This window comes from Hypanus sabinus, chromosome 3 (assembly GCF_030144855.1).
Source record: "Hypanus sabinus isolate sHypSab1 chromosome 3, sHypSab1.hap1, whole genome shotgun sequence".
NCBI lineage: Eukaryota > Metazoa > Chordata > Chondrichthyes > Myliobatiformes > Dasyatidae > Hypanus > Hypanus sabinus.
In genome coordinates, this window is record NC_082708.1 from 75,837,096 (window position 1) to 75,863,152 (window position 26,057).

A 26,057-nucleotide genomic window follows, 5' to 3' on the forward strand; every position below is an offset into this window, starting at 1 on the left:
TGCATACAACTGCTGTGAGGGTCCTTTTACCCTTGTCATTTCTTAACTCAACCCATAGAGACTCAACTCTTTCTAATTATTTCTTATACACAAGGTCACACCACCCCCCTCTGCCTATTAACCTATCTTTCCGATACACCATATATCCTTGTATTTTCAGCTCCCAATGGCAGCTATCCTTTAGCCAAGTCTCAGAGATGGCCACAACATCATACTTGCCAATCTATAGCTGAATTTCAAGATCGTCCATTTTATTTCTTATGCTGCGTGCATTCAAATATAACACTCTCAGTCCAGTATTTGTTGCTTTCTGTTTTAACTGCACCACTTCTCTGTTGCACACTATCTTTGATTTAATTCTGTTTTCTGCTTCCTCAGCCCTATCACTCCGGTTCGCATTTGTGGAGATAACATACTGTTTACATCTATGAACTTCAGAGGATATTAGATGAGGATTTGCTCAAAAGAATATTCGTAAAAAATGAAAGAGCCCAGAAATAAGTAAGATCATGATAAATAATTGGAGTGGAGTACAAGATAAAGTATAGAAATAAAAAAAATAGTCTCTGATTTGCCGACTTTGATATTTGCATTCCACTGATATCTGTACTAAGGCAACAAGTGGGAATAAAAGGATCCTTATCTGGTTGGCTGCCAGTGACTAGTGGTGTTCCGCGGGGGTCAGTGTTGGGACCACTTCTTTTAATGCTGTATGTGAATGATTTAGATGATGGAGTAGATGGCTTTGTTGCCAAGTTTGCAGATGATACAAAGATTGGTGGAGGGGCAAGTAGTGTTGAGAATACAGGTAGGCTGCAGAAGGATTTAGATAGTTTAGGGGAATGGGCAAGAAAGTGGCAGAATGAAATACAATGTTGGAAAATGCATGGTCATGCACTTTGGTAGTAGAAATAAATGTGCAGACTATTTTCTAAATGGAGAAAATCCAAAAATCTGAGAAACAATGGGACTTGGGAGTCCTTCTGCAGAATACCCTGAAGGTTAGCTTGCTGGTAGAGTCAGTGGTGAGGAAGGTAAGTGCAATGTTAGCATTCATTTCAAGAAGTCTAAAATACAAGAGCAGGGATTTGATGCTGAGGCTTTATAAGGCACCGGTGAAGCGTCACCTTAACTATTGTGAAAAGTTTTGGGCTCCTCATCGAAGAAAAGATGTGCTGGCATTGGGGAGAGTTCAGGGATTCACAAGGATGATTTCGGGAATGAAAGGGTTATCATATGAGGAATGTTTGATAGCTCTGGGTCTGTACTCACTGGAATTTAGAAGGATAATGGGGGGATCTCATTGAAACCTTTTGAATATTGAAAAGCCTAGATAGAGTAGATGTGAAAAGGATGTTTCCCATGGTGGGGGAGTCTAGACAAGAGGGCACAGCCTCAGGATAGAGGGGTGTCCATTTAAAACAGATGCAGAGAAATTTCTTTAGGCAGAGAGTGGTGAATTTGTGGAGTTTTGTCGTTGGGTGTATTTAAGACAGAGCTAGATAGGTTCTTATTGGACATGGCATCAAAGGTTTATGAGGAGTTTATGGGGAAGGCTGGGGAGTGGGGCTGAAGAGGGAAAAAGAAGGATCAGTCATGTTTGAATGGTGGAGCAGACTCGAAAGGCCAAATGACCTAATTCTTTTCCTATGTCTTATGGTCTTAAAGCACTGCTTTGCAGAGGAATACACCAATTTTGTATTAAGGCTTTCCATCACCTAGGAGGCCCAAGGCATCATGCACAACATATTAGTACTTACAAAAGAAAATATGCATTAAGACTTTTTCCCTGCAATCTCCCATCATTCTGGACAATATATATTGCAGATGAAGCCTGTTGGGCAGCAGGTTGTGGGTAGTGAGGCAAGACAATTTTAAGTGGAACTGTGGCAAGACGCTGTAGGAATGCCTTAAGTTAGAATGAAAAGGAAAGCTAACTGCAGAGATTAGCATTGGGTGTTTGAGAAAGGGGAGAATCATTAACAAAGAAAAGTTAAAGAAGCATTCCACTTGGATAAAGGTAGACGCTGCTAGTACATCAGCAGCAGCCCAGCAGGGTAAAGCCATTTACCCAAGGCTGAAGTAGGCCTCAGCTTTTACGCGAAGACCTGTTTCAGTGTCAGGGATAAAGAGATTCGATGGAGCAGATACAGAGAACTCGTTTCCTCTGTTGGAAGAGGCCAAAGCAATGGAGAAGTGATGGCATTATGAATGAGGAAACTCATCTGAGCTTCATGAAATGACTGCTGCTCCATGAAGGCAATGTTTCAACAAATCTAGGAATGTATTTATAAACGCCTGTAAAGATTAGCAGATGCTCTGGCACCTTAACTGCACCAGTCAAATTTTGTTGCTGGACTCCTGATAGCAGATGTCTTGAGTTTTCACTACAACATTTAAACACTGACTTCTGTTGTGCTACGCGATTGTTAGCCTCTGCATGCATAGAAATTGAGATAATCCATGCTGGAAGGAATGGGTTAAGGCTCCAAGTATAAGTTTAAAGATTTACACCCCTCCTATTATCATCCTTGACATTTTATATGTTTCTAGCAGAACTACCAATGAACAGCTATTTACATAAATGTGCATTCATCCTTTGCATGTAGATTGCTCATCAAACTAATCTTCTGAGCTAACTAGAATGGAACAGGTGTGCAGCCTAACAATTCAGAGGACAGATATCAGACTACATTTTCCCTCTACCTGGATTACAAGCCACATACTTGGTGAGAAAGCATGTGCAGAGTAGACCTCTACATCGCCCTCTACAAGATGTGAAATCCAGTGTCTAAGCTGGTTGATTGCAAATGTTAGTTCTGGTCACCTCATTATAGAAAGGATGTGGAAGCTATGGAGAGGGTGCAGAGGAGATTTACCAGGATGTTGCCTGTTTTGGAGAACAAGTCATATGAAGCAGGGTTAGCAGAGCAGAGACTTTTCTCTTTGGAGCGTAGAAGAATGAGAGAGGACTTGATAAAGGTCTAAAAGATTATGAGAGGCATAGACAGGGTGGATAGTCAGTACCTGTTTCCCAGGGCACCAATAGCAAACACCAGAGGGCATATGTACAAAATTAAGGGAGGGAAATTTAGGGGAGACATCAGGGATAAGTTTTTTACACAGAGGGTTGTGAGTGCCTGGAATGACTTGCCAGGGATGGTGGTGGAGGCTAAGACATTAGGGGTATTTACGAGCCTCTTGGACAAGCACATGGATGAAAGAAAAATGGAGAGTTATGGGGTAGTGTGGGTTTAGTACTTTTTTTAGGGATTATATGGGTCAGCAGAACATGGAGGGCTGAGGGGCCTGCACTGTGCTGTAGTGCTCAATGGTTCTATAGACAGAACGACAACATGTTTTCTTGTTGCTCAACTGCAGTTCCTTAGCCAGGTGAGATATTTTGGGTATCCAAAAGAAAAAATTTGTTTAAAGGTATAATCGAGAATTAGTCAAATGACCATGCTTGCACTCTACGCAGCTTGTAAGTCAAAGTGAGTCATATAAAGGATAAACAACAGAGAGTACACAAGAAAATAAAATATAGTATTTATCTATTTAACTTAGCTTAGTAATACTATTTGAATAAAACAAAAAAAAGAAAGCTGTCATTTGCTTAAAACTAAAACTAGGAATCAAATGATATTATCAAGAGAGTTAACACTTTAAAATTCTTTTCTTTTTGTCTTTTTTGATCAAAATATGTTATTACAGTTTACACCAATATATCTTCTTTCTTCCCATTTCCGTAGCTGAGCTTTAAGTGTCACTTTATATGATATTATAAATAGAAGTGGAATTGGAAAACCTAGTAAATTGAACTGAAGTTGCAAGACGTCCTTATTGATAGGATCAGCAATGGAAAGCTGAGCGTTCAAGTTCCTGGGTGTCAATATCTTTGAAGACCTGTCCTGGGCCCAACATACTGATGCAATTGCAAAGAAGGCATGCTAGCAGCTGTATTTCATGAAGAATTTAACAAAATTTGGTATGATATCAAAGACTCTAGAAAATTTCTGCAGATGTTCCATTGAGAACATTCTAACTGGTTGCATCACTGTCTGATATGCAGGGGCCACTACACAGGATCAGAAGAAGCTGAAGAAGTTTGCAAGCTCAGCCTACTCCATCATAGGTACTGGCCTTCCTAGCATTGAGCCCATCTTCAAAAAGATGCCATCCATCATTACGGATCCCCATCATCTGCTCTCTTCTCATTGTAGAGGAAGTACGGAAGCCTGAAGACACACACTCAACATTTGAGGAACAACTTCTTCAACTTTGCCATCAGATTTTTGAATGGATTATTAACTAACCCATGAATACTACCTCACTACTTTTGCTCTTTCTTTGTACTACTTATTTCATTATTTTTTAAATACAGCAGATTCTGGTTAATTGGAACATTGGAAATCGGGTGGCCACTGAATTGGGACAGAGAACAAAACTTAATTGAGAACATAGCTTGGATTCCTTTCACTGCTGAGCAACAACTGGAAAGTGTAATAGTTCAGGGTTGAAACATTCCATGAAGGTTGGGCACCACCTGACACCTTCTGCTTCTGGCCAAAGGCTATGGTTACCTCATCAGATAACTGAGGAGAGCATCTCTGTGTATGATGCAAGGACACTATGCCACTTAACTGAGACAGGACACTTGCTGAAATTTCTAACTAGCATCAGTAGCATATGCTTATGTGGCCATTTAACACTACACCATGCTTAGAATGAAGAGTTTTTAAATTGCATCAGTTGTGCGTGTTTGTGTTCTGAAATCAGTGAGTTTGTCATTGATAGTTGGTGAGAAGTAAGCAGTAAGGCAACTTAGAACTGTTTCGCTCACTGAATTAAGCATTCTGACTTAGAGATGCCAGAAACAGCGGGGAGTGAAAATGAAATGACTTCACTACTTCAGCAAGTTAGAAACTACAAAGAATTTGAAGTACTGACAATCATCTTGGAATTTGCAATGAAAATTAAGATTTGGAGGATACAATCATCAAAAGCATTATATGAAGGCAGTCCATTATCTGCACTAGGTGTCTGTGCTGATTTTATTCTTTTACAGTTAATCAAAAAGTCACAGCAGCATACACGGGAAGAATTCCTTTGTCAATAACAATTAGGAATTAATACACAGTTTTATATTGTTCATGTTATACTGTAATTTGTTCCATTTTTCATTCAAATACATAATTTGTTACTCAGTTAAACTGAAGTTTGTCTTTTTTTTTGCACATTTTAACTACTTCCATGCTGTGGTAAAACAACAATTCTCATGACATCTTTCAGTGATAATATACTCAATTCTGAGTCTCATTCTGAATGTTTCTCTTCTCAGCAGTTTCAGAAAGCACCAAACAGTTTATGTTAGCAGAAAATCTCGTAGAAACATCTGCTGTGGATACTGACATCCTGGCTGCTATGGACTCATTAAAAACTCAGCAACATGCCTTCCTTGAAAACAATGTACAGCAATCAGGCCTCAGTGCACTGTCCTTTGAAGAAAAGAAACTTCTTCAGTCATTAGATCGCCTTAACCAAAGACTGAAGTGTAAGTGAGCAAACGCAAGAGTTTCTGGCCTAGGTGGAAAATGGAGTGCAATCTTCGAGTTAAAATTCTTTTGAGTGTTTGTACTTTGTTGGCATGTTTTGTTTTAAAGATTGCAGTTTCATATTTTAATTTTATCATTAAAATTCCAAGATGTTTGTTTGCAACTGAAAAAAATTGAATTTTGTCCCAGTATATTCTGTCTTTAGAAGTCAAGCCATAATTGTTCCAGTTAGTTGTTATCTCCTTACTCTTTTCTCATTCATCAGGAAAATAACAACATTGTTGATGATAGCTAATTGTATATTATTTACACTTACCAACAATAAATCAAAAACAGAAATGCAGAAGATATTCAGCAAGACTGGCAGCACTGATAGAGAGAAAAACAGAATCACCATTCTATCATTAGTCTATTTCTCATTCCACAAGTGCTGTCTCATCTGATGAACATTTCCAAGTGTTCAATTTTAAAAATATGTAGTTTTATTGCATTTGTGACATTAATCCATAAGTATTTCACTGCTGCTCAGTTTGAGTTCCAGCCAGATCATTTGGGATTTAGATCTCACCCCAAGCTTAGACCAGATATGGACAATTAAACCAAGAAACAAACATAAGTATAGAGGGGCTGCCAATGGTGTTAAGGAAGCATTTGTCTGAGTGTAGCAATGAAGAGTAGCAGTAGAAATTGAAATCAATTCAGAACAAAATAAAATGTCAAATTGAGTCACATTCAGCATAAAATAAAGATGATTCACATTGAAAACCAGTCATCATATCCCTACTACATTATTACAGAAGTTACTCAGGCTACTGTTTTTGGCCTAACAGCTGTTTCATCAAAAATATTCTTTCTACCATAGTTTTCACAAAGGAGATGCAGTAATTATGCAGTTTTCAGTTCCATGACAAATTCCTTAATTAAGTAAGATCTTCTTACCCATATGTGAATAGATCTGGACAACATTAAATCTTTTTTGATTAAAACTAAGTAAAACTATCATAAGTAAAGTGCCAAGCAATGATCATTTCCAACTGACTGTCAAGGATCCTATTCAATGCATTCAAAATAATTACTATCATGAAATTCCCATCATCAACATCCTGCTGAACCACCATTGACTGGAAACTTAACCTGACCAGGTACAGACTTAGTATACTGTTATATTTGTTCTTTAACAAACGCAAACTTTGCGTGAGTTTCCAAATGCTAGAACATATCTTATATACAGATTCACAGAATGACTTCAGCTCGATCACATTTTACTCCACGCACTCCAGTCCACGAAGAGCATATATGTGTGTGTGTGTGTGTGTGTGTGTCTGTGTTGTTCACCAACATCATTTCCAGTTCTGGATGAACCACCCGCAGTGCACACTGGGAACTGAAGTTCTTTATTATGTACAGCCATAATAAAACATCTTCCCCCCTTTAACGAAAACAAACACAATAGTATGCTCTCATAAACCTGTGAGACATGTTAACTTCAATTGTAATAAGCAAATACAGTCCCTTTATTCATTCAACCACTTTTGATTCATCTCTGTGATGGCTTAATGATCCCTTTTGGACTGCTATTTGTTTCCACAGATGTCTTGATTTTTTTTTTCTACGTTAACGTCCGTGTCCTTTTGTGAACTCTGTTCTATGTGATAATTCATTTCACGTGTTGACTTATCTTCTGCTAAGATCCTATCTGTTCGGCTCTGTTCTTGTTCTTGCTGTATGACCATAATTTGCTCCCTATGCCTCATAATGGAGCCCTCGACTATATCCATGTTTTCAGTGAGTTTTTGCACTAATTCTAATTGAGACTGTCTCAATTCACTGAGCTCCTCCTTTTGGCTGCGTATCATAGATAGCAACTCTTCATGTTGGTTTGTGTTCCACTGTGTCTGTTATTCTGAGCTTCGGGTCTGTGTGGTCTCCAATCTTCTGTTTTACTTTTCCTCTTCAACTTCTGAGAGGATTATGGAGATATTTTTGATTTCTTATCTTCAACTGGAAGCTGATGAGAGACAGATTTTGAACCACAGCTGCTTGATGTGCAAACAAGACTAGCAACTTCTTCATCCCAATCACTCTGTTCAGCACTGGCATGCTGACTGTCATTTTGATGTAGCTGGTATGGATGTCTATGGAAGGTGGTTCTTGTGCTTCTTTTGCATAACCTCTGGAGCTCTAATGGATACTGTTATGAGTTTCTTGAGTTACATCAGGAAAGCATCCGAGTCCCTCAAAGACATCTGTAATTTATTGAGTGTTGCCTGGCTACGTTTGGTCTGCAAAGCCACTATGAAAACTCATTTCAACAAGTTGTCCTTTTTACATGCACTCAGACCTAATATTGGCTGTACTCTCTTTTCTACAATCAGTAGCAGTGTCTTTAGGTGTTGTCCCTTGTGCTTGAAGGTCACTATACAGCCCCTTTTACAGGAACATTCTCTCCAGTGTCGCCTGTCACTTTTAATGTCACTGGTACACCTTGCTCTTTACTTTGAGAGTCTTGTAACAATCCACAAACCGCAGATTCATCTGGGCTCCGGTATCAATGATAGAGTTACTGTCTCATCACAGTCACTGGATCAATCCATTCTGTCATATACAGTACCTGTAATAGCATGACAGAGGCTGAATAAACTATGGTGAGTCACTCACCTCCCAACGCCCTAAAGTCCTCTACATACAAGGTTACAGGTGTGATTAACTCCATATGGCTAGATAAGTGGAGCACCAGATTTAATCAATTTGTCACCATTCTGAGAAAGGAGAGAAAAGATTCCATCAACCATTCTAAATACTAATTGGCTTCACTATTAGTGTAGCCTAATTTCTCTGTGAACTACATACAGAAATGCTGGAGGAACTCGGCAAGTCAGGCAGCATCTTTGGAGGGGAATGAACAGTCACATTGCAGATCGAGGTTCTTCATCAGATCCTGATGAAGAGTTCTGCTGAAGGGCCTTGCCCCAACTGTTTATTCCCCTCCATAGATTCTGCTTGATTTGCTGAGTTCCTCAGCATTGTGTGTGTGCTGCTTAAGATTTTCAGCATTGGCAGAATCTCTTATGCCCGCTGTGAACTATATCCCATTATTTTCAATCCAGTATATCACCAAGGATTCTGCAATTGCTCTTCATAAGCCTTCCACCTAGAATGACTAGGGCCAGTAGGTACATTGAAACACTGCTACCTGAAAAATTATACATTCTTGTTCCTCATCATCTCTAGGTCAAAATCCCCTGGAACCAAGTATTGTCACAAGAAGAATTTCAGCTATTCATAAAGACCTCTACTTTCTGAAAGGCAGTACAGGACGGGCATTTGATGCTGGCTTTACCAGCAGCATCTAGGTATAAACCCTGCCTTTGACTGACATTCGATAAACTACTTATCCCTATTGTCCCAAGTCTCTTAATTATTTGGAAGCAAAAGCCAATAATGTTTAGAATCCCTTAATAGTAAGTGCAACTTTAATTAGTAAACACATAAAAAATAGACTTATTTAAATTTCATGTATAGTAGTGTAAATTCTACAGATCAAGAAACTATACAGAGGATTCCAGTTAATTAGGACTAGTACATTTTGGCCCAATTATGTGGCTGCCAAAATTAGCCAAAGAATCATGGAAGTAGTTAAAAAGGTATAAAAAGAACAAACTGAGTAACAAATTATGTATTTAACTGAAATACAGAAAAATTAGAACACTACTAATATTACTACAGTACTATAAAAATGTGTATTAATTCCTAATATTTACCAAAGGAAGAAATCATCTATGTTGTGTTCTTTAAACTGTAAGTGAATACACTCACTGCAAACAGTTAGTGCAGAAATGGGCTGCCTCCAAACAATGTTGTTGATGATTACATCCTCCAAATCTTCATTTTTTTTATTGTAATGTTCAAGATGATTGTTGGTACCTTCAAATTCTTCACAGTTTCTAACTTATTGAAATAGTGAAATAGTTTCATTTGCACTTCTGGTCATTATTAGCATCTCTAAACCTGAATGCTTGAAACTGCAATGAGCAAAACCGTTCTGAATTGTCTTACTGCTTATTTCTCACCAACCATCAGTGATAAAAATCACTGCTTTTTGAACACCAATATACGCAGATGGCACCATTTAAAAATTGTTTGAAGCAGTGTTGTGTCTTAACAGCCACACGAGTGAACATGACTGACACTGGTTAGAAACAGTTTGGCAACTGTCTCCTGCCCCAATTAAGTGGATGGTGTCCAAAATAACTGAAGAGAATCTCAGTTATTTTCTCGATTAGTTTTTGTTTTTATAAGAGTTGTCCCAAATAAGTGACTGCCCTGATTAATCGATGGCCCAATTAACTGGAATCCACTATATTTGCTTTTCATCGATATCTTTTAATGTTGCAGTGCACACTGGAAGAAAATGTTTTTAAAGGACATCAAGAATTGAATAATGAGCCACAATGAAAGATTATGATAAACTTCACTAACTAATCGTATGTTGAGTTTTGGAAGGATTAATGAAGCCAGAATAAAATGGAGAAGCAAATAATTATGGACAGGAAATGGAGTTGGGGTAATTTGAGAGGACATAGCCATTAGTGAGGAACAATGGATAAGTAGACCAGAATAAGCGGACAAGGAGTGTTGAAGAGGATAGCAGACCAGAACTTACAAATCTAGTAAAGCAAGGTGGAGGTAAGATTCTAAAGATGAAGGTGTTAACACCAACAGACAAAACTACATTTTCACTAATTTTAGGTGCAGTGTTCAAAAAAGTAGTAAATTACTGTGACTTTAATAAGATTACAGTATTTAATTCCTTGTTAAAAATCCTGTGTTTAAATTTCAATGTTGGTTGGAATTTTCTCCAAATGGGGAAAGAGGCAGTTTCCTAGTTTGTGAATTTGTTGGATTGTCTATAAGGAGTGAGTTGCGTCAATTGCAATGTGGTTGGAGAAAAGCATGTTAACCCCTATAACAGTCCCCTTAAGGGCATTTGTAGACACTGAAATTACCAACCTTACACATATACATCAGTGCTTATACCACGCACACACTGCTAAAATGGTACAATTTATGATAATTTTGAGGGGACAAATGAACATAGAGGCCTGACTGTTGTGGTTATCTCATAAAGCAAAGTGATCTGTGAGGAGAGACCAAAGCTGTGGATCCTGAGTCCTTGCACCCAAACTGTCTTGATGGCCTGTCAGATACTGTCAAAGGTCTCAGAACTTTTAAATATCTCTGATAAGAGAGGCTTTAAAATGAGTTAAAATTAATATATGTAATTAAAACAGGAAAATTATTTAGAAATAATGGAGCAATACGGTAATTAATTTACTTCAATTACCTTAAGTTTACAAAAATTAATTAAAATTGTAGAGATAAAGAAAAATAAACAAATCACTTGCCTGCATTTGTCTTTTTGATCAGCCAAATGACTCTATTTAAATGAGTAGGATCACTACATGTGCCAGCCACGACTGCTTTAAAGCTTAGCATGTTTGTGCATTACCCTGATCCAAACTTTTTTTTATTATCTGACATAATTTAGGTATCCAGGAAACTGTTGAAGCAAGTCCATGTAATGGTCTTCTTCAGATTCCATCTCCTTTTGTAAGTATGTTCACTGATGTTATTTCCTTTGCTAATTGTTTGTGCTGCGAAGTCTTGATCTAGCTGCAACCTACAGTATGCCTGCACCATTTTAGTTGTACCTGTAGTTTTCTTTGAATGCTTCCTGCATATTTATCCAAAAAACAGGGTTGGATCTGTTTTACCTAGTGCTTATGGTGGGGAAAGAAAGCAGTAGTTAAGAAGAGAGAATATAGGTAGAGAATTAATTTTTGGCTTCCAATAGCTATGCTTATGCAACTTTTTTAATTATACTGAGTTACCCGATTTATAGCAATAATTATATCATCATTTTTGTTTTTCGGACAAACCAAAAGCCATTTTTGACAGATGGTCCTTATTATTTTCTCTTCTTTCCAATTTTTCCTCCACTCATACGACACTATGAATTAATTGTTGTTTTAATGATTGGTAATGTTTCTTTGCTGATACTGTCATTCATTGTCTTTATGTGTGTGAATGCTCAAGAGTGATATTGTTAATTATGCAACATTCCTGGCAACATTTTTCTTTTAGATCACGCCATATGGTATTTCTAGCTCTGGGTGGAGACCAGTAAAAGCCATTTGTGGACCAGAAAATCATCACAATGTTACCGCTTGTGCACAGATTCAGACGAAATACTCAAGAAACAAGACAAAATGATCATTCTAAATAGCTACACAAATTAATACACAGTGCTGTATCAACTTTATTCTGCAAAGAAAACTTTTAAATTGATACAAAGTTATTTTGTGTTTTATACAAAATGAAAACTTCTACTAGAAAGTTGTTTAAAATTTGGTGACATTTTAAGTCATAAATATTATTAAGATTGGTTATCATATTTAATTCTATGCTTGTGGAAAAATAATAAAATTTGCCAGAGTAAGTGAACTGATTAAATCACAGTAAAATATTTTTCCTCCTTACTGGTGTCATTGTCAGGGGATGTTCAAATTGAATCTAGATTGTCAAACAGTAGGTGATAATTACGAATGAAACACTCGTAAATGTTAGGTAATAGGAAGTCACTGGTTAGTCTGTTTGCTTTAAGAGATAGTTATCTGGTGAGGGATGGGAAATGGGATTTGACTCCCGACATTCATTTTTTCTTTGGCCTCCTCCTCCTGATCATGGCTTCCTGTCCCAGTGTGTAGAATATGTGTATTCTGCTCTCTATCTCATCATTCATTCTTCAAGTGGGAGAAACATCTCTTTCTACATACTGTAGCTGTTTGTAACTATGAAATGACTTTCTCCCCCACCTCCTGCCATAATGTATTTCCCCTTTAAGAGATGTTGGACGAGGTTCAATTATCACTGTCTAGCTCCAAATGATGTTAACCATGTTCAAATTTTAAAACAGATGTATGTATAAACACTATAACCAGTAATGGGTGTTCTAGTGCTGTTTAGTCATTTCATTCTTTGGGCTTTTAAAGTGAGGTAATTTGCAAGATTATATTCTTGCTCTGCTGGAAAACAGGCATTTAGCCCAAAGTGAATGTGGCCAGTAAATATAAAAAGCAATGAGAATAAATATCTGTGGAATTAAAAGTTAAAGGACCGAGTAGTAGTAGATTACAATGGGTGAATCCAAAGTTGTAGTGATTATACAAGGAAAGAGATAGACTGAGAGAGCAAAAAGAAAGAGGGAAAAGAATAAGATGAATTAAAACAAGTTAAATTTATCAGTCTAGAAATTCATTCTGCTTAAAACTTTCTTTTCTGGTGCAAATACAATTCTATAAGTGACTCTTGAGAATGAAAGCCAGCTTAAGTTCTAAACATTAGCTGAAATGAGAGTAATGATTTCAGCTTCAAATTTGTACAATGCATAAAATGATATAAATCATTATTTCTCTCATCAGTTATTGTCTCTCGTCTCTCCCTTGTGGTGGTGCAGTGTTCGTGTCTCTCTGTCCTCTATTTTTGTTTTGCTTAGTTGATATACTCTATGGCAAAGCTGAGATGGAGACATATATCTACAAAGTTTGTAGTTTTTCCCTATGACATAGGTTTTCTAAGTCCTTGCAGCTTGAGCCGTAATTAAATAATTTTGGCTCAATGGCAAATTATTCAACAGTTTTCAGCTAATGGGATGGGACAAAGAATTAGAATTTTTTTTTAACACTCTTTGAAATACTTCTTGAGCATGTGTATCTATGTGAATATGTGAATCTTGTTCCATTTCATTATGACATACAGTAAATATTCATGAACAAGGATGTTTTATATTTTATTAATTATGTGAACATTTTAACGACAATATTGTAATGTATATTTGAATTGGCTTTATTACTTACATCCTTCACATATATGAGAAGTAAAGATCTTTACATCTCCACCTAAATGTGCATTGTGTAATTTATAGTCATTAGTAATAAATAGTAAGTATAGCATAGAAATACAAATGTATCAGCGTGAATTAATCAGTCTGATAGCCTGGAGGAAGAAGCTGTCCCAGAGCCTATTGGTCCTGGCTTTAATGCTGCCATACCATTTCCCAGATGGTAGTAGCTGGAACAATTTGTGGTTGGGGTGACTTGAGTCCCCAGTGATCCTTTGGGCCCTTTTTACACACTTGTCTCTGTAAATTTTTGAAATCACTAAAATGTATAGTGGAGTAGCTATAAAATCAAATATAAGTGTATGCATTTTACAATACATAAGCTTGGATTTCTTTCAACATTACATTTTGGTCCTTTGCCACAGCACTTTATATTGATCCTGACTACAAACTTTGATTAAATGTTGTGACTGTGCCTTTGTACATTGTCTTCAATATGAAACTTGTAATATTTATTCAGTAATTACTCAATTACATAGACCTGCTGAAGGCAGTTTTATTTTTTTTTATCACTAATTTGTATTTCAACACTAACAAATTACATTCAATACAACCGGTTGCCAATTACATTTTGACTGTTTAACCAAGCCACCACCCAACCCTCATCCCCATCCCCCTTTCCACCCCTCTCCCCTTCACCAACCAACTGAATAGAAGTGCATACACAGATAGAGCATTCCTATTTTAACAGAAGATCTTTTAAGTTAGATATCAAATTTGTCCACATTAAGATAGTGTTTGGTCACGCATCATTTACTCTTGCTGATGATAATTCCGGGTAAGAAATGTCCAAAAATCTCCGAAGCCAGTGAGTACTTAAAATATCATGAGGAGGTTTCCAACACTGCACTACAATCTTCTTAGCTGCAGTCAAGCCTGCCAGCCAGATTTTGTGTGTTTTTTCAGTAAGGGAAAAGTGGGAGTCATCATTTAGAAGATGTACAGTGGGGTCCATTAGTAATTGTACCCCCATTAGTTCTGTAAGAGTACTGATAACCTTCCCCCACAAACCAAAAACCCCTGGACATTCCCATACAACATGTATAAAAGAGCCAATGGTTCCGTGGGGGCAAAATGAGCAATATAGGTCAGGAACCAGTCCCATCTGATGTCTAATTCTCGGTGTTAGATATGCTCTATGACAAAATTTCAAGTGTATATACCGATGATTTGGGTTTTTAGAAGCACCGGCAACATTATCCCAAATCACATCCCAGTCTAAGTCTTGTCCCAATTCAGATATGTCCCTATCCCAGGCTCTCATTCCTGTTGTGGTCAAGGCAGTTCTACTTTTGACAATTTTTATCATTCACTGAAATGCAGTTTTCTTACTTATGTTATTTTTAATTAAACTGTACAATTACTTTCTGAAGCTGCATTGACAACATCCACGTAACTGTCGTGTCTCCCTTGTAAAAGATAAAATAAGTTCTAAACAGGAAATTGGATCCTAAAGATACTTAGAGTTATTTTGACAGCATAATTACCTGGTGCTTATTCAAATTTTATCATATATGCACATACATTTAAACAAACACATTATAAACTAGATTTGTAATCTGGCAAAAGTACGTTATGATAGAATTCATAACTAATTTCCATAAAAGCAGCAGTTATATTCTTACTTTATATATACCTGGATTTACATAATAGATCCATTTGTGAGCAATGCTATATTTTTCATAAGCTAAAGAACAAAGACAACACAAGCATTTCCTCTGGCAGACCTACTCCTTAAACTAAATGGAATCAACCTGTTGACTTTTTTCCCATTTACATTGAAAACATTGCTGACAGCTTTTAAAGAAATGATTTTATTTTATTTTTAGCTGCACTGTAAAAATTTGCTTTGTTTGCCATTCTGTTGGATCAAGTCAAATCCCTGGAATTATCCCATTTACAAACCGATAACTACAGGACAATGCCTAATAATAATAAATGTATATTGTAGTAATAATAAATACACTGTTTCAGATACCTTTGAGGGGTTGACCTATGGGGGTTGGAGCTGCAGAGACTGGGTCTCTAGCACTGAGTATGGCGCTGTGGCTCAGAAGGGAAGGGAGGAGTAAAGGAATATAGCGGTACTGATAGGGGATTCCATAAGTTAGAGGAGTAGACATGAAATTCTGTGGATGCACTAGAGAAACCCGAATGCTACGTTGCCTCCCAGGTGTCAGAGTTAGGGTAGTCTCGGATCGGGTTCACAATATTCTAAAAGCTAAAGGTGGAGGGTGAGCAGCCAGACATCTTAGAGGTCTTGAAGAGAGAATCGGGGGAGCTAGATAGACAGCTGAAATGCAGGACCTCCAGGGTAGTAATCTCTGCATTGTTACCTGTGCCACAGGCCAGTGAGGGTAAGAATAGGATGATTTGGCAGATGAATGCATGACTGAGAAACTGGAGCAAGGGGCAGAGATTCAGATTTCCAGATCATTGGGATCTCTTCTGGGGAAATTATGACCTGCACTAAAAGGGACAGGTTACAGGGGACCAATGTCCTTGCAGGCAGGTTTGCTATGCTGTTGAGGAGTGTTTAAACAAATTTGGCAGAGAGATGGGAACTGGAGTGATATGGCTGAGTTTATAAACAGAGGCAGTGCGTAGTGAGGCTGCCAGTAAGGACAGGTGGAAGATAGAGCAAAATTACAGTCAGTGGGATGATTTGCAGTGTAAAAGGGGGACAAAATCAAAAAGGATGATGGATACAGGATTGAAGGTGTTATATTTGAACCTCTATATGGAATAAGGTAAGTGATCTTGTAGTGCAGTTAGAAATTGGCAGGAATGATGTTGTGGCCATCACTGAGTTGGTGGCTGAAAGGAGATCATAGTTGGGAGTTTAGCATCCAAGGATTGTGTTGTATCAGAAGGACAAGCAGTTTGGCAGAGGGTTTGGGTTGGCTCTGTTGGTAAAAAGTGATATCAAATCCTTAAAGAGAGGTGATATAGGATCGTAAAATGTAGAGTCCTTGATAGCAGAGTTATGAAACTGCAAGGGTAAAAAGACCCTGATGGGTATTACATATAGGCCTCCAAACAGTAGTCAGGATTTGGGTTACCAATTACAATGGGAGATAGAAAAGGCATGTCAAAAGGGCAATGTTATGATAGTCATGGGGTATTTCAATATGCAGGTTAGATTGGAAAAATCAGGTTAATGCTGGATCTCGAGAAAGAGAATTTGTAGAATGCCTACATGATGGCTTTATAGAACAGCTTGTGGTTGAACCCATGAGAGTATCAGCTATTCTGAATTGGGTGTTGTATAATGAATTGATTTGATTAGGGAGCTCAAGGCGAATGAACCCTTAGGGGGCAGTGATCATAATATGAAAGAATTCATCCTGTCAATTGAGAGGGAGAAGCTAAAGTATGTATTACAGTGGAGTAAAGGGAATTACAGAGGCATGAGAGCGGAGCTCATTGGAGTTAATCGGAAGGGGATGCTGGCAGGGAGGATGGTAGAATGGCAATGGCTGGAGTTTATGGGAGCAACTTAGAAGGCACAGGTTAAGTATATCCCAAAGAAGAGATTCTAAAGGCAGGATGATGTAACAAGGGAGCTCAAAGCCAACATAAAAGCAAATGAGAGGGAAGTTAGAGGATTGGGAAACTTTTAAAAAAAACAAAACAAAGCAACTAAATGATCACATGGGGAGAAAAGATGGAATATGAAGGTAAGCTAGCCAACAACATCAAAAAGGATTCCAAAAATCTTTGCAAATATATAAAGAGTAAAAGAGAGGCGGGAGTAGATATTAGATTGCTGGAAAAGGATGCAGGAGAGATAGTGATGGGGTACAAGTAAATGGCAGACAAACTGAATAAGTACTTTGCATCAATCTTCACTGTGTAAGACACCAGCTGTATGCTAGAAGTTCGAGAATGTCAGGGGCCAGAAGTGAGTGCAGTTGCTATTACTAGGGAGAAGGTGTTTGGGGAAGCTGAAAGATCAGATGTTAGATAAGTCACCAAGACCAGATGGACTGCACCCCAGGTTCTGAAAGATGTAGCTGAAGAGTTGTAAAGGCATTAGTAATGATCTTTAAAGAATCACTAGATCCTGGATTGGTTCCAGAGGACTGGAAAATTTAAAATGTCACCTATAAATGAAATTATAGACCATTTACCCTGATCTCAATGATGGGGAAGATGTTGGAGTCAATTGTTAAGGATGTGGTTTCAGGATATTTGGAGACACATGATAAAATAGGCCAAAGTCAGCATGTTTCACTAAAGGCTAAATCTTGCCTGCCAAATCTGTGGGAAATCTTTGAGGAAATAACAAGCGGCATAGACAAAGCAGAATTGATGGATGCTGTGTACTTGGATTTTCAGAACACTCTTGACAAAGTGCTGCACGTGAGGCTGCTTAACAAGTTAAGAGCCAATGGCATTACAGGAAAGAAACTAGAAAAGACAGAACATTGGCTGATTGGCAGGAGCAAAGTCTGGGGATAAAATGAGCCTTTTCTGATTGGCTGCCGGGGTCTAATGGAGTTCCACAGTGGTTGGTGTTGGGACCGTTTTTTTCCATTATATGTCAATGATTTGATTGATAGAATCAATGGCTTTGTGGTCAAGTCTGAGGACAATACAAAGATAGGTGGAGGCCAGGTAGTGCTGAGGAAGGAGGGAGGCAGCAGAAGGACTTGGTACAGATTAGGAAAATGGACAAAGTTGTAGTAACTGGAATACATTGTCAGAAAGTGTATGTTCATGCACTTTGATAGAAGGAATAAAAGAATAGACTATTTTCTAAATGGGGAGGAAATAGAAAAATCCAAGGTGCATAGGGATTTGGAAGTCCTTGTGCACGATTCCTTAAAAGTTAACTTGTAGATTGAGTCAGTGGTGACGAAGGCAAATGCATTGTTAGCATTCATTTCGAGAGGACAAGAATATAACAGCAAGGAAGTAATGCTTAGGCTCTATAAAGCGCTGGTGAGGCTGCACTTGGAGTGTTGTGAGCAGTTTTGGGCCTCTTATTTAAGAAAGGATGTGCTATCATTGGAGTGATTTAGAGGAGGTTCACAAGCAAGATTCCAGGAATGAAAGGGTTATTGTAACTATGAGAAATGATTGATGGCTCTGGGCCTTTACTTGCTCTTTTTCCAGACTCTTTTCCCTAGGTGTTACCTTTCCTCTTTTTTGACTTCATGGAGTGTCAGGAAAACACAGTAGGTGTGCACACAGGTATTCAGTTGTGAAAGTCCACCTACTTGTAGAGACAATAAAGGTACTTGTCAGTAAATACAGAGCCTCTCTGTGTCTTGAGCGCCTCCGTCAGTCAGAATTGACCATGGATAATGCATCCTAGCTATCTAGATATGCAAGCCTGGGCAGTACGATATGGAGAGCAAGCTGTTGCCCATGTAGCCAGCTCCACCTCTCCTTGCATCTGATGAACCCAAAGGAATGGCAGAAGCCAATACAGTCTGGTACCAGCAGTGTCACAGGAGTTGCTAGTCAGCATTGAACTCAATGTAGGACTGCCTTAAGGAATCCAGCTCCAGCCTTTTCCTTTGGGGTTTACTCCTGAAGCCTTCCTCATGAGTGGGTATGGCTGCAAGGCAACATAGCTTTGAGATCAGAGTTTTCCTTCTCCTAGCTGAGCTGCCCACCATGGCTGACAAGCCCCATCTGCCCCAAGCAACTGGTTTTAAGGTGCCAGTAACCTGCCTTTGCTCCTTTCCCTCTCAGTAGAAATGGTTCCACTGGGCTTAGTAACTAAGCCACACATGAAGGCCAGGACTTGGTTGTCAGAGTCTATTTGAGGCGCACGCCATTGTGAACATTTAATAGGTAGTGGGAGCTTGTCCTCATTACCACCCTTGGCTATAACAACCTTAAGGAACCACTCTGTGATTCCGTGTCTATCTGATCATTATTACTAATTATACTTATACTAATTATACATTATTACTAATCTTTGTACCGTACTATAATCACCCTATCAATGAACAACCAAAAAAGAATAACCATCATTATCCAAATAAACTGAGGCATTTCCCAGAGTGACTCTTTAAGCCTACTATGGTTTGGTCTAGCTTTAAACTCACTCTCTCTCATGTACTGATTTCGATGAAAATAGGGTATCAAATCAGAGAAAACCAAACAAACTATACTTTGACACACCTTCTATACATGAATGGTTTGAAATTATACCCTCCTTCAACAGTAAAGCAAAACTAATTAATTCAAATAATAAAACAATTTTCTAACATGAACTTTGGACTAGATAGGGGCATAACATTAAATATAAGGCTAGGAGCAATTGAGCTAGTAGAATAGAATATAAAACAAATTATAGTGCAATAAAGGGAAAACTTCTGACAGAATTTGCTTCAAGGCTCAAGAAAATCTGCCAAACAGAGCTCAATAGTAAAAATATAACAAAGGCAATAAACGCTTTCACTATAACCACCTTAACATATTCTTTTGGCATAATATCTTTGTCCAAAACCAATATGGAAAATTTATGGAGAAAAATAAGAACTGAAATCACAAATTTTAGAAAACACCTCCCACTGCTGCAATTTGCCTATCACCACAACAGATCTACAGCAGATATATAATCTTACTGGCTCTCCATTTGGCCTTGGATCACCTGGACAATAGCGGTGGAGAGGGTCAGCAACTTTAAATTCCTTGGTGCTATTAATTCATAAGACCTGTTCTGGGTCCAGCAAATAAGTGCCATTACAAAGAAAGCATGGCAATGACTCTATTTAGAAGTTTGTGAAGATTTGGTATATCATGTAAAACATCAGGTTGTTTTTATTGACTACAGCTCAAAGTTCAACACCATCACACCCTCAGTTCTAATCAACAAGCTTGAAACCTGGGCCCCTGTACCTCCCTCCGTAACTGGATCTTTGACTTCCTAACCAGAAGACCACAATCTGTGAGGGTCAGAAATAACACCTCCTCCTCACTGACAATCAACACTGATGCACTTCGAGGATGTGTGCTTAGCCCAGTGCTCCACACCCAAAAATATGTGGCTAGGCAGAGTTCAAACAGCATCTCTAAAGTTGCCGTAGACACTACTATTGTTGGCAGAATTACAGATGGTGATGAAGAAGCATACGGAGTAAATCAGAACATTTAGCTGAGTGGTGTTGCAGCAACAACCTTACACACAATGTCAAGGAATCATTTGTGGACTTCGGGAAGGGGAAAGTCAAGGGAACACACACCAGTCCTCATCAAGAGAACTTAAGTGGAAAGGGTGGGATGTTTCAAGTTCCTGAGTGTCAGCATCTCTAAATCAGCCATGATCAAATGGCGGAATAGCCTCAAGTGGGCCAAATGGCTTAATTCAGCTCAAGCGCCTTATGGAATTGTATTTTACTTGGTCACCAGACCTGAATGCCACTGATTTACCCTTCAGCAGATTGTGGATCTCTTGGTTCATCCATAGTTTTTGGTTGGGGAATACTCTGAATGATTTTGTGCGATGACTCTCATCTATGACAACTGTGGCATACTCGTTCAGATCCTCTGATGAATCCTTGAATAAGGCCCAATCTACTGGTTTGAAGCAATCGTATAACCACCTCTTTGTTACCCTTATCTCTTCAGTCTCTGCCTGTGGTAGGCAGAAGAACAGCCAGATGGTCAGAAATAAGGTCTAGGGATGGTATGATAGGCATTCCTGATTATACTACAACAGTAATAGAGGATGTTGGCACCCCTTGTGCTGCAGGTGACATGCTGATGACAATTGGGCAGAGATCTCTTCAAACAAGTCTGATTGAAGTCCAACAATGATCTGAAAGGTGTTTCTTCTTTGATTACTATTATATGTAAAATTATTATAAGTTTCAAAAATAAATAAATAGTGCAAAAGACAAATAACAAGGTGGCATTCATGGATCATTCAGAAATGTGATGGTGGAAAAGAAGAATATCTTCCTAAAATGTTGAGTGTGGTTTACTAGTCCTCTGTACCTCCTTCCTAATGGTAGCAATGTGAAGATGGTAAATCCCAGCTGATGAGGGCCTTTACTGATGGTTGCCGCCTCCTAGAGGGACTGCTTCTTGAAGATGTCCTCAGTGACAGTGGGATTTGTGCTCATGATCAAACTGGCTGAGTCTACTAGCCTCTGATCCTGTGTCCATACTAGGCAGTGATGCAACCAGTCAGAATGCTCTCAATGATACATCAGTAGAAACCAACAAGAGTCTTTGGTGACATACCAAATCTCCTGAAAGTCCAAATGAGGTAGAGCCTCTGGTGTTCATTCTTCCTGATCACATCAATATGATGTTGATGCCCAGGAACTTGAAGCTGCTCAGCCTTTCCAAAGCTGACCCCTCAATAAGGTCTGGTATATGTTCTCCTGACTTCCCCTTCCTGAAATCCACAAACAATTCCTTGGTCTTGCTGATATCGTTACCCTGATATTGATATTGCTGATGTTGTTGTTCTGATACCACTTAACGAACTGACCTATCACATTCTCATACACCTCCTTGTCAAACAGCACGGAGGAAAATAAAAGTTGCCCATAGCTGCAATCAAGCGATTTCTAATGGAATCAAAAGCAGCAATGAGCCATAGTCTTACTTTCCTGTGATTGTATTAGCAAATTGTGATATTTTATGATGTAGAGATACAAGTCATTAGTAACTTCACCAATAAAAGTTATGAATCAAAAGGAAGGAAATGATTCCTCCATAGATAGTATTTGCCCAAACATCCAATACTTGTTATACTATTAGACCTATAGCAACCATTTTTGTTACATATGTTTCAACCTTCATCATTTTAAGTTTATTTTGGTGTTTAGCACAGATTTAAGCTTTTGCGCTTCAGTCTTTGCTGAGGCACCCACAGCAAAGTATTAAACCATAACTTTCTGAATCAGTCACAAAAGCACAACCAACTGATCTGAGATTCTATGTAAGCAAGGTTAGCAGGATATTTTGTTTTTATATTATCATCTTGCCTTTATCCTATTATTGCCCAATAAAATCTGTAGCTTCCTTTGTGTACATTTCAAAAAGTAATACATGATGTCCTGCCCGTGGAAAATCAAATGCTATTTTAAATTTGTTTTTGGCAAGTGATTTTCTGAGCTGCAAAATAAATATCAATTTGCCACATATTTTCATTCTCTTTTTATTAACCAGATACAAAAACAGTCTTGTATATTCATTTTTATTTAAAATTGTACAGCAATCTTTTCCAACTATCTAAAGTTAATGGAATAAAAGTGAACAGTACATTAACTATGTAATGTGTACCGATCTCCACACTTCTACATGCTGTATCTGGAAACAACTTATTAAAAATATTTATAGACACCTTTCCAGCAATAAACTTTAATTGTAGTTGATTTATTAACAGTGATGCATTTAAGATCTAAAATGTTTTTGATCTACACTGAATCACATCCCAATGGAGCATCTTCAATGTCTTATCTTCATCTGGAAATCTGAGGGGCGAAGTCAACTTTATCAGGATAATGGGAGCCATGAGATGCTTTTTTATAAATGGAGATGTGGATTACTATTTCTTGTGATGTGGACAAAGGAACAAGAGGAGACTATCTTAATTTGTACTGGAATGCTGATAAGAAAGGACAGGGAAAGACTATCTCTTTGATGAGTTAGTGCCTATCAATTATTGTTACCAGATGTGTAAGGAGAGAATTTGAAAAGATCTAAATGATAAAAATGAGAAATTACAATTTCAAAATAGACTTAATAGTTCAGAATGCATATCATTACAATGTGGCATTTGTACACAAGAACATCAACAAAACTAGCAGACTCTTAGATTTCATAACCAGGTGTCTGCACATCAAGGGTTAGTATTTTTCCTACAACATTTAAACAATGTTGGACACCATGGTAGCAACATAGCAGTTAGTGCAATGCTATTACAACGCGGGGCATTCTGGATTTCGGAGGTCATTTCTAACACCACTCTGTAAGGAGACTTTGTGGGTTTTCCTGGATGCTCCAGTTTCCTCCCACAGTCCAAAGACATACTGGGTAGGTTAACTGGTCATTGTAAATTGTCCCGTGATTAGCTTAGGATTAATTGGGTTGTAGGTTTGCTAGGGCAAAGTGGCTCGAAGGGTCACACTGTACCGCTATTAATAATAATAATACAACTGATGGATAAATAAGAAATATAGGGGTATCAATGAGGAAAGAAAATAGATCATAGCATGATAAAGGGAAGACTTCTGACATAAGTTACTTCAAGACTTAAGAAAATCTGCCAAGCAGAGTTCGACAGTAAAAAAAAATGTAGGCAATAAACACTTTTTCTATACCTATATTAATGTCTTGTATATATTAACCCAGGACCCCTTCAGGTATCACCTATCGATGGACTTTGCTTTAGATGGAAGACCTATGTGTGACAACTCATCAACTGACCAGGCTAAATTCCTGGGTTGTCCTTAATAATATATTGGTCATAATATCTTCTAAGGATATAATTCCATCAAAGAAAGCAGGAATTAGCACTCCACATAAGCATATGCAATTCTGACAAAAAGTATACACCACTAAACTTAAATGAGAGCACAACCCAGAAAAATGAAGACATTATCACTATTGAAGAAATTAACCAATGGAAGAGCATGGACAAGCTTCATCAACAGTTACACTGTAATATCTAGGTAAGCCTTCAGAAAGCCACAATACTAAACAGCACTAGAACAGTCCGAAAGTTCCTAGCAATTGTCAAATGAGTGTGCTTGGCTATGCCGGTTCCTCAAGTATTACCAGCTTGAACTGAGAAAAAAAATCCAGTACTAATAACCGAGGCAGGCAGCCAGCAGCACCACCATGGATGGGACAGGGTGGGATGACAGTGAGAGGTAGGGTTTGGAGAACTCATCGAACGGTAACCACTTAGCAACGTAAACCCAGAGGACAGATGAAGAGCTGGGGCTCGGTTTTGGGCTCTGCAGGGAGGTTTGGGTTCTGGGGTGAAGACATCCATTGGCGTAAAATCAGCTGTGACTTCCCATTCCCCCTCCCCAACAAATCCTGAACAAATCCAGACACGTCAGTGTTTGTTCCCCATGTTAGAGGCTGCTAAAACTGAAACCTGGCTGTTGGTATAAAATGCAAAACCCTTTCACTTTAGAAATTGAGAGATGTCTACGGAACAGAGTGATATGGCCGGTGCCTGGGGGTCGCCTGGAGCTAGCGCTGGACATGACAGTATGCAAACCGCTAATGGTGCACTGCCGAATAGGGAAACCTGAAAAAGCCACAAACCACATTCAGAGTAACTCACCAACACCACAGGCTCCGACTGGTGAAGCAGTCCACTTCCAACTGACAACTCAGTTAAGAGAGGAAAGGCATGCATGAAATAGTCAGTAGTAGTAAACACATTCATAATTCGTGTGTATCCTTTACTAATGGAACTTGAGACTAACATGACAGCATACAGGACAAACTTCAATAGTTTTCAGCACAATATCCCTTCATGCAAGTAAATGCGCAACGAAGAGCAGATCAAAGTAGAGTGATAGTAAAAAATAACTTGATCCCTATACATGGTTAAACCACATAAAACATGAAGTTGCACAAGAGCTAGGAAGAAACAACCTAAAGACCATGACAATACTATGCTGGCATCTGTTAGTCTCGCGAGACCATGGACCTGTGCCTGGAATGGTTTCCAGGGCGCAGGCCTGGGCAAGGTTGTACGGAAGACCGGCCGTTACCCAAGCAGCAAGTCTCCCCTCTCCACGACACCGATGTTGTCCAAGGGAAAGGCAAAGGCCGATACAGCTTGGCTGCTGGTGTCGTGGCAGGAGTTGCCAGAGCAAGGTTGAAGGTAACATTGGACTGCCTTAGGGACTCCAGCTCTGGATTTGTCCTCAGGGTTTACTCCCGAAGCCTTTCCCAAATTCTCTAATTTGCTGAATCATATGAAAATTGGGTATCAAATCAGACAAAAAGGAAATAAACTATGTGTTAACACACTTTTTATACATGGATAACTTGAAATTATACACTGCTTTATCAGTTAAGCTAAAGCAATTAATTAAAATAGTAGAACTACTAGTGAAAAATATAAACATGAACTTTGGACCAGATAAATGCAGAACATTTAACATAAAGAAAGGTGCAATAGAGCTAACAGAATACAAATCAGAGCAGAAGGATACAATACAACCGATGGATGAATATTAAACATATATGTATCTGGGATATCAACAAGCAAAGAAAATTGATCATAGTGTGATAAAGGTAAAACTTTAGACAGAATTTACTTAGAAGCTTAAAACAATCTGCAAAACAGAGCTCAACAGTAGAAATATAACAAAGACAATAAACACTTCTGTTATACTATATCGATGCGTTCTCTTGGCATAATACCTTGGTCCGAAACTGATCTGGAAATTTTACAAAGAAAAATACGAACTGAGATGACAAATTTCATAAAACATTCAAATGCACTTTGATCAACACACCTAGGAAAAAAGTGGGAAGAGGAATAACAGACATTGAAAATCTACACAACAGTCAGATAAAACTTCTAAGGATATACT

General features: G+C 38.4%; 1 protein-coding gene and 1 long non-coding RNA gene across 13 annotated transcripts in view; one reads left to right on the plus strand and one right to left on the minus strand.

Moving 5' to 3' along the window:
• cep126 (centrosomal protein 126) overlaps window positions 1–13,512 on the plus strand; it is a 102,557-nt gene extending 89,045 nt beyond the window's left edge. For 2 of the 12 annotated variants that reach the window (XM_059964698.1, XM_059964700.1), the window contains exons 10-12: window positions 5,342–5,554; window positions 11,104–11,165; window positions 11,700–13,512. In XM_059964698.1, coding sequence (XP_059820681.1) covers window positions 5,342–5,554; window positions 11,104–11,165; window positions 11,700–11,828 — 404 coding nt within the window. In that variant the 3' untranslated portion in view covers window positions 11,829–13,512. The other 10 variants (XR_009511219.1, XR_009511215.1, XR_009511216.1 and 7 more) reach the window with 10 other exon arrangements.
• Window positions 13,513–22,785: 9,273 nt separating this feature from the next.
• The window catches only part of LOC132391467 (uncharacterized), a 63,063-nt gene continuing 59,791 nt past the window's right edge, over window positions 22,786–26,057 (minus strand). Inside the window, exons 6-7 of the long non-coding RNA XR_009511220.1 lie at window positions 24,090–25,901; window positions 22,786–23,893 (exon numbers count right to left, since the gene is read on the minus strand). This is a non-coding gene — a long non-coding RNA (uncharacterized LOC132391467). The remainder of the gene's footprint in view (window positions 23,894–24,089; window positions 25,902–26,057) is intronic.